Source organism: Henckelia pumila, chromosome 3 (assembly GCF_033568475.1).
Source record: "Henckelia pumila isolate YLH828 chromosome 3, ASM3356847v2, whole genome shotgun sequence".
Lineage (NCBI taxonomy): Eukaryota > Viridiplantae > Streptophyta > Magnoliopsida > Lamiales > Gesneriaceae > Henckelia > Henckelia pumila.
In genome coordinates, this window is record NC_133122.1 from 129,270,382 (window position 1) to 129,286,352 (window position 15,971).

General features: G+C 38.7%; 1 protein-coding gene across 1 annotated transcript; it reads left to right on the forward strand.

Moving 5' to 3' along the window:
- Nucleotides 1-102: 102 nt before the first annotated feature.
- LOC140889487 (uncharacterized) lies at nucleotides 103-11,103 on the forward strand. Its single transcript, XM_073297206.1, has 3 exons — nucleotides 103-889; nucleotides 10,196-10,636; nucleotides 10,763-11,103. Exons 1-3 carry the CDS (start codon nucleotides 103-105, stop codon nucleotides 11,101-11,103), a joined length of 1,569 nt encoding a protein of 522 aa, XP_073153307.1.
- Nucleotides 11,104-15,971: the final 4,868 nt, after the last annotated feature.

A 15,971-nucleotide genomic window follows, 5' to 3' on the forward strand; every position in this document is an offset into this window, starting at 1 on the left:
CAACATGAGACTAAGTATCACTATGAGTCCCTTAGGAAGAACAAGGCACCGACCTTAGATGGGAGCTCTGATCCGAAAGTAGGTTAGAACTGGCTCAAAAACATGGAAACTCATCTCCGGTTACTTGAAATTTTGGAAGGAGTTAAGGTCGATGTAGTGACACCATTCTTGGAGGACAAAGAGAGAAAGTGGTGGGAGGATATTTCACCAGCAATGATGACAATAGGGCCGATTACATGGCAGCGATTCCGGGATGCTTTTCTGAAGAATTATTTCCCGGCAGAAATCAAATTGCAAAAGTTGAACGAGTTTGAGAACTTTGTCCAAACCCCAGAGATGTCGATGATGGAATACACATCCAAGTTCAACTCCCTTGGAACCTATGTACCGACCATCATGGCTGATGACACTCTAAAAATTCACCGTTACAAGAAGGGACTTAACATTAGGATCCAGTTAGCCTTGGCAGTTTATCAAGCCACGACTTTTGTTGATCTAATGGGAGCAGCCATTAGAGCCGAGACTGATATCAAATGGCATGAGGACGAGCACAGCAATAAAAGACCCCTCTCGGGCTCAACCAACCAAAGTGGTCAGAAATTAAAGAGGCCAAATCAATCTAGTGGCCCATCCAAGGGTTTCATTCCGACTGACGCAGCAATTAAGCTATGCCCCATTTGCAACTTTCGCCACCCAGGTGAATGTCGTAGAACCTCCGGTGCGTGTTTTAACTGTGAAAAGATGGGACACCGCATTGCTGATTGCCCCGAGCCTAAGAAGGTGGGAATGAGATCAAACATTAACGCCACCCCAGGAAAGCCAAAAGATAACAAACCCCATGCTCGGGTGTTTGCCATCACTCAAGAGGAAGCTGATGATGAAAGAGTGGGTGCCCGATTAGCCAACTTGTGGCTAAGGGCTTTTATGACTCTATGTAAAACAATCTTTTGTTTAATATAATTTACACTTTTATAATGACATTGACTTTATCTTTCTTCATAATGTTATATTATGATATACTATTGTTGTTTTGATAAAGACCTTGAATATACTATAGTGTATGTAAGATGTGGTAGCACATGGGGATGGCTATCATGAAACACATCTTATAGTCACTGTATATTCTAAACTGTTCCTAGTCAATTGAGCCGTCTGCAAATAAGGATAAGGATCTCTTGAGATTGAGACTAGCATTTGCGATGCCGAGTACCACGTTTCATTGGTATGGAACATAGAGATGTTCAAAGCATGCAAATGGATATTCATATGATGAATGATCGAACTACCCTATTCGGACTTTCCAAGTGGTTATCACTTATCGAGTGGATAAAGTCCGCGGTTTTGGTTGTACACCATTAGTCCTTATTACTTGAAACATCATTGAGACTCTATATGCTAGTACTGTACTTTGACTCGTTTACCGACTCTATTGGGGTCATCAGGTGTCGGGATTGGGTACAGTTACGACACATATAGGAGTCGATACTTTGTTGTCAAGGATTCATCACATACTTGCGAGTGTGGATATCCTATGCAATCTGAGGAGATATTAGTGTGACGAATCTCTGGCCAGAGTACATGATGTGTTTTAGGTTAATGGGTTATCCTAGTAACACATGCGATGTCACTAATAGATATCCAAGATGTTATGCATAGTTATCGAATCTCGAACGACTCTCGATATACCAATGGTTGTTGATTCGATCGGGATATATGGTTGAAGGGACCGTACTGTACGCTAACCAAAATCTACTGGTTCTTGCAGGCACTATCAGTAATACCTAGGGAATCATGGGGCGATGTTGCTAGGCGCTCTTACCATGATTCGATGGGTAAGTCGGAAATTGTTGTTCCGAGTCACAAGGAGTTGTGAGCCCACGGCTAGCTGTATTCCTGAACCATTGAGGGTTACACAAGTAATGGATTACTAAAACCCCGTAGAGATAGTTAAATTTAAAGAGTTAAATTTAATGAAAGAGAAGTTGGACTTCTTAACTAAAGGGAGTGGAATTTCCTAAAATGACATAGGGATGGACATTTTTGAAAATTACTGAATTCGGATTCAGAAAAATTATCTTGACTCTAAAAGATGCAGAAATGGTTTCTGTGCACATTGGTGAAATCATTTTATCAATCGGAGTCACGATGAATTTTATATTAATTTCTACAACAACAGGCTTGACTTGTTGGGCTTAAGTTATGGTTTGTGGGCTTTAAGAAGTTAGAGTCCTGATACAATTATAACTAGAAATTAACTATAAATAGGGCTGCAGTGTTCGAAAATTTGGTGTGATTTTCAGTCTTGAATTTTCGAAAATCAGTCTAGATTATTCAAGAGGATTTTCGAAATCCTCTGTCCCTTTCGGAGAAAATTCGGCTTGTAATTTTTATGAAAAATTACAATCTGAATTAACAGATCATATCTGTTTATTCTCTACGCAAACTTCTGATTGATTTTTAGTGCAGTCAATCAGAGGGTTTTGTTTTCTATTCGTGGACCTGATTGAAGAAACGTTCGTTCATCAGTTCCGGGGATATACAACAAGAACAGATTAAATTCTGTTGGTGTCCATAATCTCGCTTCGAGATTTTAAGGTAAAATATTTAATTGTGATTATTTATTTTATTTACACAAATTTAATCGTAAAAGTTTTGATACTCAGATATGAAATCGTTCCATATTAATAAAATAAAATTTTTAAACTTCCGCTGCACCGGGTATCAATTCTAATTGATCTGAACACCGATTTCCAACAGTGGTATCAGAGCCAGGTTGCTCAGATCAAACGATTAAATTAATCGATTGTACAAAATTTTTAAGCCTCGGTTTTTGAAACAAAACAAATTTTTTAAAATCAAAATTTTGACGGGCAAAACACGGGCAGCGCACGGCGCTACCCAGGGCAGGGATCGTCGCTGCCCAATGGGCAGCGACGGGCTGCCCGGGATTGTCCCGGGCAGCCCGGAAAATTAAAATTTTATTTTTTAAAAAATTTTGAATTTTTGAAATTCTAGTGTTTGATCCGATCAAAAATTGTTTTTGATTAGATCACGAGGCATCGGATCGAATTGTTCGAGTCCGAAATTTTTAAAATTGATTTTGGATAAATTTGAATTTTTGGAAAATTTATAAATTTTATCCGTTAAATTAGATTTTATAAAATTAATTATTTTGGTACATTTGATGATAAGATATGATCTTATGGATGGATAAGATAAAATATGATTTTATCTTTTAATTATGATGCCTTTGCATGTTTATCCAATTATTTAATTATTGAATTAATTAATGGATAAAGGATGATCGATTGCCATGTCCAATGTTTTAGGTGCATGTTAGGTGATTTACATTTGTCTTATTGTTGTTGGTGTTTATTAATTGGCTTGGTTTATAGCCCAATATGATTGTCATATGTAATAAAAGTGGGCCTGGTTTGTGGCCCGTTCCCACCCCTAAAAATGTATCCCATATTTGTCATCGAAATTTATTGTAAATTTATTAGACTTAGTGGGAGACAAAGATTTGAAGAAATGGTGGGCCCAGCAGACAATGAAGACCGAAGAAATGTAAATTGGAAGCACAATGTAATAGGATTGCATTGCATACTTGCATATCACCTAGGATTGGACTTAGACTCGTGATTGGCAACCACGGGTCGATTAGTTAATGAGATCGATCATCCTTAAATAATATATGATATTATTGATGTATGCATGTTTAGACTAAATTGTATGAATCCCGCAAGCATACATAAATTGCATGATGAGACAAATTTTCAAAATTAAAAATCCATCATTTTAAATATGATTTAAAATTGATATCAAGATTAATAAAAAGGGAATTTAAATATTGTTTAAATATTCCTACCTTCCATCAACGATCAATGTATGAGATGCTACCCGCGGATACGGTCCGGCTCATATTATTGGGGGGGCCCGTTCGTCGGAAAGCTGTACATTGGATCGACACATGTTGTAAGTTGGGTGGAACTCCCATGGGATTGGCTCATATTATTGGGGGATCCACATGGCGACCGTCCATCACAACTTAATATAGATGGGTTATCTTGACATGTCACAATAAACGGCGTCATATTATTGGGCCCTTATTGGACATGAGGTAAAAACATGGGGGTTACTTTGGAAGTAATTGGGCTCTACCTTTTGAAAATTATGGTTGGCTGATATTATTCGGGATCATGATTTGTCAATTGGACTCCATGTTCTCACTAAGGAAAAAGTTTTCCATTTTCACTAGAGGGTAGTGAAATCGTTAAAATAGTGGGAGTGTAATTCATAAAATAAAATTTGCCATATTTTATGTCTTAGTAAATTAATTAAACAATCATTGATTATTGTCTGTTTCCTTTTTAGTATACTATTACAATGACTTCTCGCAATCCACTGTTTTCAATTCTCGAACAAAACAAATTGACTGGCGCAAACTATACGGAATGGTTCCGTAAGTTGAAAATTATTCTTACTTCGGAAAAAGCTTTCTACGTGTTAGAGAAGCCGCCTCCGAAGGAAGCCCCGGCTAATACAAGTCCGGAAGAGTTGGCCAAACTTGATTTATGGTGGGACCATGATATCAAGGCCAAATGCTACATGCAGGCTTCGATGTCTGATGAGCTTCAAAGGAGATTCGAGGATGCCGTTAATGCTGCTGACATTCACAAGAACCTCAAGGAACTCTTTGGAGCTCAGTCAAGGTCGGAGAGGTATGCCACCGTCAGAGAGCTCATGACGAGCCGCATGCAAGATGGGACTTCGGTCCGTGAGCATGGTGTGCACATGATTGGGCTCATTGAAAAGTTGGTAACACTCGACTTGACTTTGGAGCATGAACTTAGCGTGGACTTGTTGCTTCTATCACTTCCTTCATCGTTTGACGGTTTTGTGATGAACTTCAATATGAACAAGATAGAGGCCACCCTTGAAGAGATGGTCAATATGCTTGTCACATATGAAGCCACACTAAAGAAGGATAAACCGGTACTCTTGGTTGGCTCCTCTTCTAACTCTAAGAAAGGACCAAGTGGAAAGGGTAAGAAATGTTCTGCCCCGCCCAAGAAGATTGTACCAAATAAGAAGGGAAAGGCCAAGGCTTCAATTGGGATAAAAGATGAAAACGTTTGCCATTACTGCAAGAAACCCGGTCATTGGAAACGTAACTACAAGGAATACCTCGAACAATTGCGAACTGCAAAGGGTATGTTTTACATTGAAATAAATGTTTCGCTTAATACTTCTTCTTGGGTATTGGATACCAGATGTGGATCTCACATTTGCAATGATTTGCAGGTGATGACAAGAAGTCGTAAGCTAAGGATGGGTGAGACCCAGATAAGGCTCGGGAATGGTTCTAGAGTCGAAGCCAAAGCTATAGGAGACATTTATTTAGTTTTGCAGAACAATTTTAAGTTATTTTTGAGAGATATTTTATATGTTACAGATTTGGTCAAAAACATTATATCTATTTCTATGTTTGATAGAGATGGTTTTTCTTGCAATTTTGTGAATGGGATTTGCAATATTTACAAGAATGAATGTTTGATTGGAAATGGACAACTTGAAAACGATCTATATAGCTAAAAATTAAAAGACGTTCCAATTAATTATGTTGATAAACCGGTAACAACAATTAAAAGGAAGGACGATAGTCAAAACCCGGCAAACCTTTGGCATGCTAGGCTAGGTCATATTTCCTCAAGGAGGATGAACAAGCTAGTGGGAGAGGGCATGTTTGATATGTCTGATATTAACTCTCTACCTACTTGTGAGTCCTGCCTAAAGGGAAAAATGACTAAATCTCCTTTCAAAGGGAAACCTGAGCGTAGTCAAAATTTGTTGGATTTGATCCATACAGATGTTTGCGGTCCATTTAGGATTGGTACTAAATGTGGCAACACCTACTTCATTACCTTTACTGATGATCATTCTAGGTATGGGTATTTATATTTAATGAAATATAAGTTTGAAGCATTTGAAAAGTTCAAAGAATTCAAGGCTGAAGTAGAAAACAAACTAGGTAAAAGTATTAAGGCACTTCGATCGGATCGAGGTGGAGAATACTTAAGTACCGAGTTTTTGGACTATCTAAAAGAGAATGGGATTCTCTCTCAGTGGACTCCTCCTATGACACCTCAGCTTAATGGTGTTTCGGAGCGTCGCAATCGAACTTTGTTGGACATGGTTTGATCCATGATGAGCTTCACTGAGCTCCCACCTTCGTTTTGGTGCTACGCGCTTGAAACGGCGGTATTGTTGTTAAACAACGCCCACACTAAAGCAGTAAATAAAACACCATACGAGTTATGGAATGGCAAAGCTCCTAAGTATTCGTACTTGAGGATTTGGGGATGTCCTGCTTACGTGAAGCAGACAGTGGGAGATAAGTTGGATAGTCGATCCACCTTATGTTATTTTTTAGGGTATCCGAAGAATTCAATCGGATATTATTTCTATCATCCTAATGAAACAAAAGTGTTTGTTTCAAGGAATGCCACCTTCTTAGAGAAGGAGTTCTTATTGGATAAGAAAGGCAAGATGATGGAACTCGAAGAGATTCGAGAAGAACCCGAGATACAAAATAGTGATCCTACACCTCAAGAATCATCACAAGACACGCCTATTACTAAGAGATCCGAGAGGACTTCTAGGCCTCCTATTAGATATGGTCTTCTTCTTGAAGGGGATCAAAGTGAACCCGACATTGGATGTGATCCAAGAAACTTCAAGGAAGCAATTTCTGATGCGGATTCGAATTTATGGCTTGAAGCTATGCAATCGGAAATAGACTCGATGCATTCTAACCAAGTTTGGTCTTTTGTAGATCCTCCCGATGGAATTGTTCCAATTGGGTGCAAATGGATCTACAAGAGAAAGCTTGGGCCTGATGGAAAGGTATGGACCTACAAGGCACGATTGGTGGCAAAAGGTTATTCTCAAAGACAAGGAGTTGACTATGATGAAACCTTTTCACCAGTCGCAATGTTCAAGTCCATAAGAATCCTTATTGCCATAGCAGCATGGTATGACTATGAGATATGGCAAATGGATGTAAAGACTGCATTTCTTAATGGAAACATTAAGGAAGAGATCTATATGATGCAGCCTGAGGGATACACATCCATGGGAAGCGAGCATAAGGTATGCAAGCTTCAGAGATCAATCTATGGTCTCAAACAAGCATCAAGAAGTTGGAACCAGAAATTTGATGAAACAATAAAGGATTTTGGTTTCATCAAGAACCCGGAGGAACCATGCGTGTACAAGAAAGTAGTTAAGAATGCGGTAACATTCTTAGTACTTTATGTTGATGACATCCTAATCATGGGGAATGATGTAGGGATGTTGCAGTCAACAAAGATATGGTTATCAGGTAGATTCTCGATGAAGGATTTAGGTGAGGCATCCTATATTCTAGGAATTCAGATCTATAGAGATAGATCTAAAAGAATGATAGGACTCACTCAATCAACCTACATCGACACCATATTGAAAAGGTTTTCTATGGATGAGTCCAAGAGAGGACATCTACCTATGTGTCATGAAGTTTCTCTATCCAAGTCTATGTGTCCCAAGACTGACGAAGAGATAGAGAAGATGACACACGTGCCATATGCGTCAGCCATAGGTAGTATCATGTATGGGATGATATCTACCAGACCGGATGTGGCCTATGCTCTGAGCGTCACGAGCAGATACCAAGCCAATCCCGGTTAAATGCATTGGAAAGCCGTGAAGGATATTCTTAAGTACTTGCGAAGGACTAAGAATTTATTCATGGTTTATGGAGGGAGAGAATTGAAGTTGGAAGGCTATACCGACTCTAGCTTCCAATGTGACGTGGATGACTCGAAATCAACCTCTGGATTTGTATTCGTGCTCAATGGCGGTGTTGTCTCTTGGAAGAGTTCCAAGCAGGACACCACAGCAAATTCCACCACTGAGGCAGAATACATTGCAGCATCAGCTTCTGCTAAAGAGGCGGTTTGGATAAGGAAATTCATCCAAGAGTTGGGTGTAATTCCTGAAGCTGTTGGTCCAGTCCCGGTGTACTGTGACAACACGGGTGCCATTGCTCAGGCAAAGGAGCCAAGGTCTCATCAGAAGTCCAAACACGTACTGAGGAAATACCACATCATCCGGGGGGATTGTGGAAAGAGGAGACATCAGTGTCGAGAGAGTGGCCTCTACAGACAATATCGCTGATCCGCTTACTAAGCCCTTGCCAGGACTATTGTTTGACAAACATCGCGAAGCAATGGGATTACGTAGTATGACTAGTTGGCTTTAGGGCAAGTGGGAGATTGAAAGAGTGGGTGCCCGGTTAGCCAACTTGTGGCTAAGGGCTTTTATGACTCTATGTAAAACAATCTTTTGTTTAATATAATTTACACTTTTATAATGGCATTGACTTTATCTTTCTTCATAATGTTATATTATGATATACTATTGTTGTTTTGATAAAGACCTTGAATATACTATAGTGTATGTAAGATGTGGTAGCACATGGGGATGGCTATCATGAAACACATCTTATAGTCACTGTATATTCTAAACTGTTCCTAGTCAATTGAGCCGTCCGCAAATAAGGATAAGGATCGCTCGAGATTGAGACTAGCATTTGCGATGCCGAGTACCACGTTTCATTGGTATGGAACATAGAGATGTTCAAAGCATGCAAATGGATATTCATATGATGAATGATCGAACTACCCTATTCGGACTTTCCAAGTGGTTATCACTTATCGAGTGGATAAAGTCCGCGGTTTTGGTTGTACACCATTAGTCCTTATTACTTGAAACATCATTGAGACTCTATATGCTAGTACTGTACTTTGACTCGTTTACCGACTCTATTGGGGTCATCAAGTGTCGGGATTGGGTACAGTTACGACACATAAAGGAGTCGATGCTTTGTTGTCAAGGATTCACCACATACTTGCGAGTGTGGATATCCTATGCGATCTGAGGAGATATTAGTGTGACGAATTTCTGGCCAGAGTACATGATGTGTTTTAGGTTAATGGGTTATCCTAGTAACACATGCGATGTCACTAATAGATCTCCAAGATGTTATGCATAGTTATCAAATCTCGAACGACTCTCAATATACTAATGGTTGTTGATTCGATCGGGATATATGGTTGAAGGGACCATACTATATGCTAACCAAAATCTACTGGTTCTTGCAGGCACTATCAGTAATACCTAGGGAATCATGGGGCGATGTTGCTAGGCGCTCTTACCATGATTCGATGGGTAAGTCGGAAATTGTTGTTCCAAGTCACAAGGAGTTGTGAACCCACGGCTAGCTATATTCCTGAACCATTGAGGGTTACACAAGTAATGGATTACTAAAACCCCGTAGAGACAGTTAAATTTAAAGAGTTAAATTTAATAAAAGAGAAGTTGGACTTCTTAACTAAAGGGAGTGGAATTTCCTAAAATGACATAGGGATGGACATTTTTGGAAATCACTGAATTCGGATTTAGAAAAATTATCTTGACTCTAAAAGATGCAGAAATGGTTTCTGTGCACATTGGTGAAATCAGTTTATCAATCGGAGTCATAATGAATTTTATATTAATTTCTACAACAACAGGCTTGGCTTGTTGGGCTTAAGTTATGGATTGTGGGCTTTAAGGAGTTAGAGTCCTGATACAATTATAACTAGAAATTATCTATAAATAGGGCTGCAGTGTTCGAAAATTTGGTGTGATTTTCAGTCTTGAATTTTCGAAAATCAGTCTAGATTATTCAAGAGGATTTTCGAAATCCTCTGTCTCTTTCGGAGAAAATTCGGCTTGTGATTTTTATGAAAAATTACAATCTGAATTAACAGATTATATCTGTTTATTCTCTACGCAAACTTCTGATTGATTTCTAGTGCAGTCAATCAGAGGGTTTTGTTTTCTATTCGTGGACCTGATTGAAGAAACATTCGTTCATCAGTTCCGGGGATATACAACAAGAGCAGATTAAATTCTGTTGGTGTCCATAATCTCGCTTTGAGATTTTAAGGTAAAATATTTAATTGTGATTATTTATTTTACTTACACAAATTTAATCGTAAAAGTTTTGATACCCAGATATGGAATCGTTCCATATTAATAAAATAAAATTTTTAAACTTTCGCTGCATCGGGTATCAATTCCAATTGATCTGAACACCGTTTTCCAACAGATGATGCAAACGATGTCGTGCCAGGTACCATTTTGATCAATCAATTTCCTGCTTATGTATTGTTTGATTGCGGTGCCACTCATTCTTTTATATCCAAGAGATTCTCTAAGAATTTAAGGCTTGAACCTGAAATGCTTGTCGAACCTTATAGAGTAGCAACTCCTACTAGCAAAACTATTGAGAGTCGTATGGTTCACCGAAACTTCAATATATGTATCAATAAGCATACTTTCAAAGCCATCTTGATTGAACTCAATATGGTTGAATTCGATGCAATTTTGGGTATGGATTGGTTAGCCGAGAACCATGCATTGGTCGATTTTAGAGAGAAGAACGTGAAGCTTTCGGTTCCGAACAAAAAGGAAGTCGTCTTTCAAGGCAAAGAAAAGGGACACAAATCCCTCTTATCTGCTTCCCAAGCATGGAAATCCATGAAGAACGGTGAGGAAATTTACCTAACTATGATTAGCGAAGTAAAATAAAGAGTCAAAATTAAACTAGGAGATATTCCGGTAGTGCAAGAATTCTTAGACATCTTTCCTAAGGAATTACCTGGAATTGTTCCAGATAGGGAAGTAGAATTTGAAATTAATTTTGTACCAGATGTTGTACCAATCTCTAAAGTGCCATATCGAATGGCACCAGCTGAACTTAAGGATTTAAAGGATCAACTCCAAGAGTTGTTGGATAAGAAACAAATCAGACCAAGTGCTTCTCCGTGGGGAGCTCCTGTCTTGCTTGTAAAGAAGAAAGATGGGAGTATGAGATTGTGTATTGACTATAGAGAGTTGAACAAGATCACAATCAAGAACAAATACCCTCTTCCAAGAATCGATGATCTTTCGGTCAACTCAAAGGAGCAACAATATTCTCCAAGCTTGACCTTCGATCAGGGTACCACCAGCTGAAGGTCAAAGCTAAAGACGTCTCGAAGACAGCGTTCAGAACAAGGTATGGACACTATGAGTTCACAGTAATGCCCTTCGTATTGACAAACGCTCCAGCGGCATTTATGGACCTCATGAATAGAGTGTTCAAAACCTTTCTCGATAAATTTGTGGTGGTGTTTATCGATGACATCCTTGTGTATTCACCAAGTGAGGAAGACCACAAGGAACATCTCCGTCTCACCCTGCAGACACTTAGAGAAAGAGAGTTGTACGTAAAATTCAAGAAATGTGAATTCTGGATCAAAAGTGTCACTTTCTTGGGCCATATCATCTCAGAGACCGGCGTGTCTGTGGATCCCAAGAAAGTGGAAGCAATCTCTGACTGGCCCAGACCAAAGACAGTGACCGAGATTCGGAGCTTTTTGGGTTTAGCAGGTTATTACCAAAAGTTTGTTGAGGGATTCTCCTCTATAGCTATACCTCTCACGAAACTCACACAAAAGAATTCTAAGTTTAACTGGAATGATGATTGTGAGAAAAGCTTTGAGACTCTGAAAAAGATACTTGCGTCGACCCCAGTGTTGATACTACCGGAAGAAGGCAAAGACTTCGCCATTTATAGTGACGCATCTAAAGGAGGTTTAGGGTGTGTGCTCATGCAAGATGGAAGAGTAATTGCTTATGCTTCAAGGCAATTAAAACCATATGAGCAGAACCACCCAACTCATGACCTCGAATTGGCTGGCGTAGTGTTTGCACTAAAAATTTTGAGACACTACCTCTACGGTTCCAGGTGCGAGATTTTCACTAACCATCAAAGCCTCAAGTATTTGTTCACTTAGAAGGAGTTAAACATGATGCAGAGGAGATGGATAGAACTATTGAAGAATTACGACTTGACCATTAGCTACCATCCGGGTAAGGAAAATAAAGTGGCTGACGCTTTAAGCCGAAAGGATATGAGTAAAACGATCTTGGCTTCAGTCTCGATCCAACCATGCCTTCGAGAGACAGTCAAATTGAAGCAAGATCGAGATCCCTTAATGACAAAACTCAAGGAACAAGTCAAGGAAGGGAAGTCAAATAATTTTCAGTCAGATGAGAAAGGAGTCTTGTGGATGAAAGGACGATTGTGTGTACCAGACATTGATAATATTCGTCAAGAAGTGATGTCTGAAGCACATAAATCAAAATTTTTGATCCACCCTGGTAGGAAAAAGATGTATAGAGATTTGAAGAAGCACTTCTGGTGGAGCAGAATGAAAAGAGATGTGGCCAAATTCGTCTCTAGATGTCAAGTATGCCAAAAGGTCAAAGCAGAACACCAAAGACCAGGAGGATTAATTCAACCCCTGAAAATTCCCGAATGAAAATGGGAGCACATTTTCATGGACTTTGTAGTAGGGCTGCCAAAATCAAGGCAAATCCATGACGGAATTTGGGTCATTGACGATAGACTCACAAAGTCTTCTCACTTTCTACCAGTCCGTATGAATTACAACTTGGATAAGTTGGCTATGTTATACATGGACAATATAGTCAGACTTCATGGAGTTCCAGCAAGCATCTTATCAGATAGAGACCCGAGGTTTGTGTCCCGTTTTTGGAAAAGCTTCCAAGAGGCTATGGGAACCAAGGTCACCCTCAGTACAGCCTACCACCTCAAACGGACGGACAAACCAAGAGAACAATTCAAACTCTGGAGGATATGTTAAGGGCTTGTGCTCTAGACTTCAGCAACAATTGGAGCGAACACTTACCCTTAATTGAGTTTGCCTACAACAACAGCTATCACATCAGTATTGGGATGGCTCCATACGAGGCACTGTATGGAAGAAAATGTCGATCACCACTATATTGGGATGAATTGGGAGAGAAGTTTATTACGGGACCAGAACTTGTCCAAACAACAGTAGAGAAAGTTGTGGTTATCAAGGAAAGACTCAAAGCTACACAAGATCGACAGAAGAGTTGGGCTGACATGAAAAGGAGATCTCTAGAAATCCAAGTTGGTGAGAAATCATATGTGAAAGTGTCACCAATGAAAGGAGTCGTACGATTCATCAAAGCTGGAAAACTGAACCCTCGATACGTTGGACCTTTTGAAATTTTGGAGAAGGTGGGTATGCTTTCTTATAGACTAGAATTGCCACCAAATATGTCAAGGATTCATGATTTGTTCATTGTTTCGCAACTGAGGAAGTTTATCTCATATTTGAATCATGTCCTTGAAGTTGAACCACTCTTGATTGACGAGAATCTGACTGAGAAACTAAAGTATGAGGAAGTCCCGATACGAATAGTGGATACCATGGATCAAGTCCTTAGGCAAAGGACCATTCTTTATGTCAAAGTGCAATGGTCAAATCACACTGAAAGAGAAGCTACATGGGAATTGAAAGAGAAGATACAGATTAAGTATTTCTATCTCTTCGAAGATCAAGTTAACTCAAGTTTCGAGGACAAAACTTCTTATAAAGAGGGAAGGATGAGAAGACCCGAAACTTGGCTTCCAAGCCTACACCAATATGGAAATAATTCTTTACTTGGAAGCTACAATATTTCCCTTATTGTTATACCAATATGAAGGCTTATTCGTGGGATACAAATCAATTTTTGACAGCATACAAATCAAGAATTTTGAATTTGCAGATTCTTTCCTCCCTATTGCATGAAATCAAGGCTGAAGTTCAGCCTCTTACTGAGCACATGATTCCGCCCCTTCAGCCTTTTTCTCACATCCTTTTCATCAGCAAGGCACTCTTCAGAAAACTCTCATACAATCTCTCAAGTTTTTGAACTCAAGGCTGCTGAAGTTTTGAAACTCCCTAGGCATCGTGCTGCTGGTTTTGTTGCTCGTTTGAGTCACTTTGAGTCAGTAAGTTGCCTACTTCCCTTGCATATTTCCTTGAGAATTTAGTTATCTTATAGGCTCTTGATTCTGCCAATGTTTCCCCATAATTCGAAGGTTAGGGTCAAGGCTATCTCAATTTCAAAAATTCAGTAGGCTGAATTTTCGAGTTTTGCTTCCCAAGTTTATGCCCAAGCTTCGATTGTTAGTTTGATTCAAGAACAACTCTGTAAGTGGGCTTATTTTAAAACTATTACGTATTATTTAAAGTTTCGATCGTCATAATATGTTTAAACCGTTGTTATGAATTTTGATTTACATGTATGAAACAACGCCGGTGACACGTCTCGGACACGGGGCGTGACAAGGAAGGTATGAATATATAATTTTTTTTTATAAATTCAACAAATTTCAAACTTGGTTATTTTTGTTTAGTATGCTCAAGATCATACAATGTTCAAGCAAGATCATAAGCATTCATAGTCCGATAAGAAATCTTGGTTAGTGTTGAGAGATCAACCACAATAGAAGATATGGTCGTTCAAAAAAATAATATATAAGAGTTTTGACAAATGCTACGAAGAAGCTGAAGAGTATTGACAGTGAATACTCTCCATCTCCTTTCTCCAAACCATCTAAAACACATACCACGGAGGAAAGAGACGAAGACGTGCATGATGTGAGAAAAAACATTAGACTGATGGGAAGTAAGGCCTTCAAAAGGATTATGAGAGAAGATTAATAATCGAAAGATACAAACATAATGGAAATATTGAAAAGAATATATTAAAGAGAGAGAGAAAATGGATGATGATAGGATTCTTTTAACAAAAAAGCATTATACAACAATGACTCAAAATATGGACAAGATTAATGGAGAACGGGATAAAGGTGAGGGAACAACAAAGAAGGGATATTGAGCAAGAAATCAAATACTCATGGAGAAAGATAATAGCGATTCATATTTGACTGACTTTCAATGTCACTATTATATGAATATGTAAGAACAAATTCTTCGTAAAATATTCAATCAATAATTCTTGTTGACTATCCTAGTTATAATATGTACAACAATGTGAAGAACTTAGTGTGATGAATTTGTTAACTTGATCGCATGATAATGTCAGAGTTGATAATTCATTGAATTCCTACAGTGGTGTGGTGATGTTGAAATATTATTATTTTTATTTCATTAAATAATCATTTTTTAAGACACAATAAAATTTCACATAAATATAACAAATTAAAAATACACATAATTAAATATAAAATATACTCAAAAAAAAAACACGAACTAACATATATTAGTCTAGTTAAGGTGTTCCAAAGTCGTAGCTAAGCTGTGCCCAAGAGTTGAGGCCTTTGACAGCAAAGGGTTGACGACGGAAACATGTATAATTTTGGATCCCTAGTAGTTTTAGAGGGTATCTATTAGTCTAGTTAAGTCTTGTAGAAAAGTATTAGTGACTTGGATAATATTGGTTTGTAGGCTTGGATCTAGACTTCTGATTTTAGAGATTCAGGTTTTGAGGTACGAAAGTACTGATCAAGATATCTAACATGATATGTACACTTATATGTTGTATTTTATGTGTCATGATCATATTGGTTATGCACCTGCATGATCATATTGGACTTGTATCTCATTAGAGATGATTCATGTTGGTAGGGAGGCTTAGCCCTTCATTTATTGTATTTTGTCTAGCACCGGGAGACGTACAACGTGACGATGGAGTCTGATGCTACGGTGATAGAACGAGTGTGTGGATGCACCTTGCGGTGTTGACTCGAGCCAGTACTGCATATTTGATTGGCTCCCCTGAATAGAATGAGTTTTAAATTAATTGAATTCATCATATTCGTTTATATATCTATGCTTTCGTATTGAGCGTATTCGCTCACGTCCAATATTTCTGTATTTTCTGGATGCCATTTTCGATGGGGCAGGTCTCAGACTGAGAGACGTCGGTGGTTCGCGACAGGTTGGAGACCAGGGTACAGGGTTGCTGTGAGTTTCCCTTAGTGGTTTGGGATT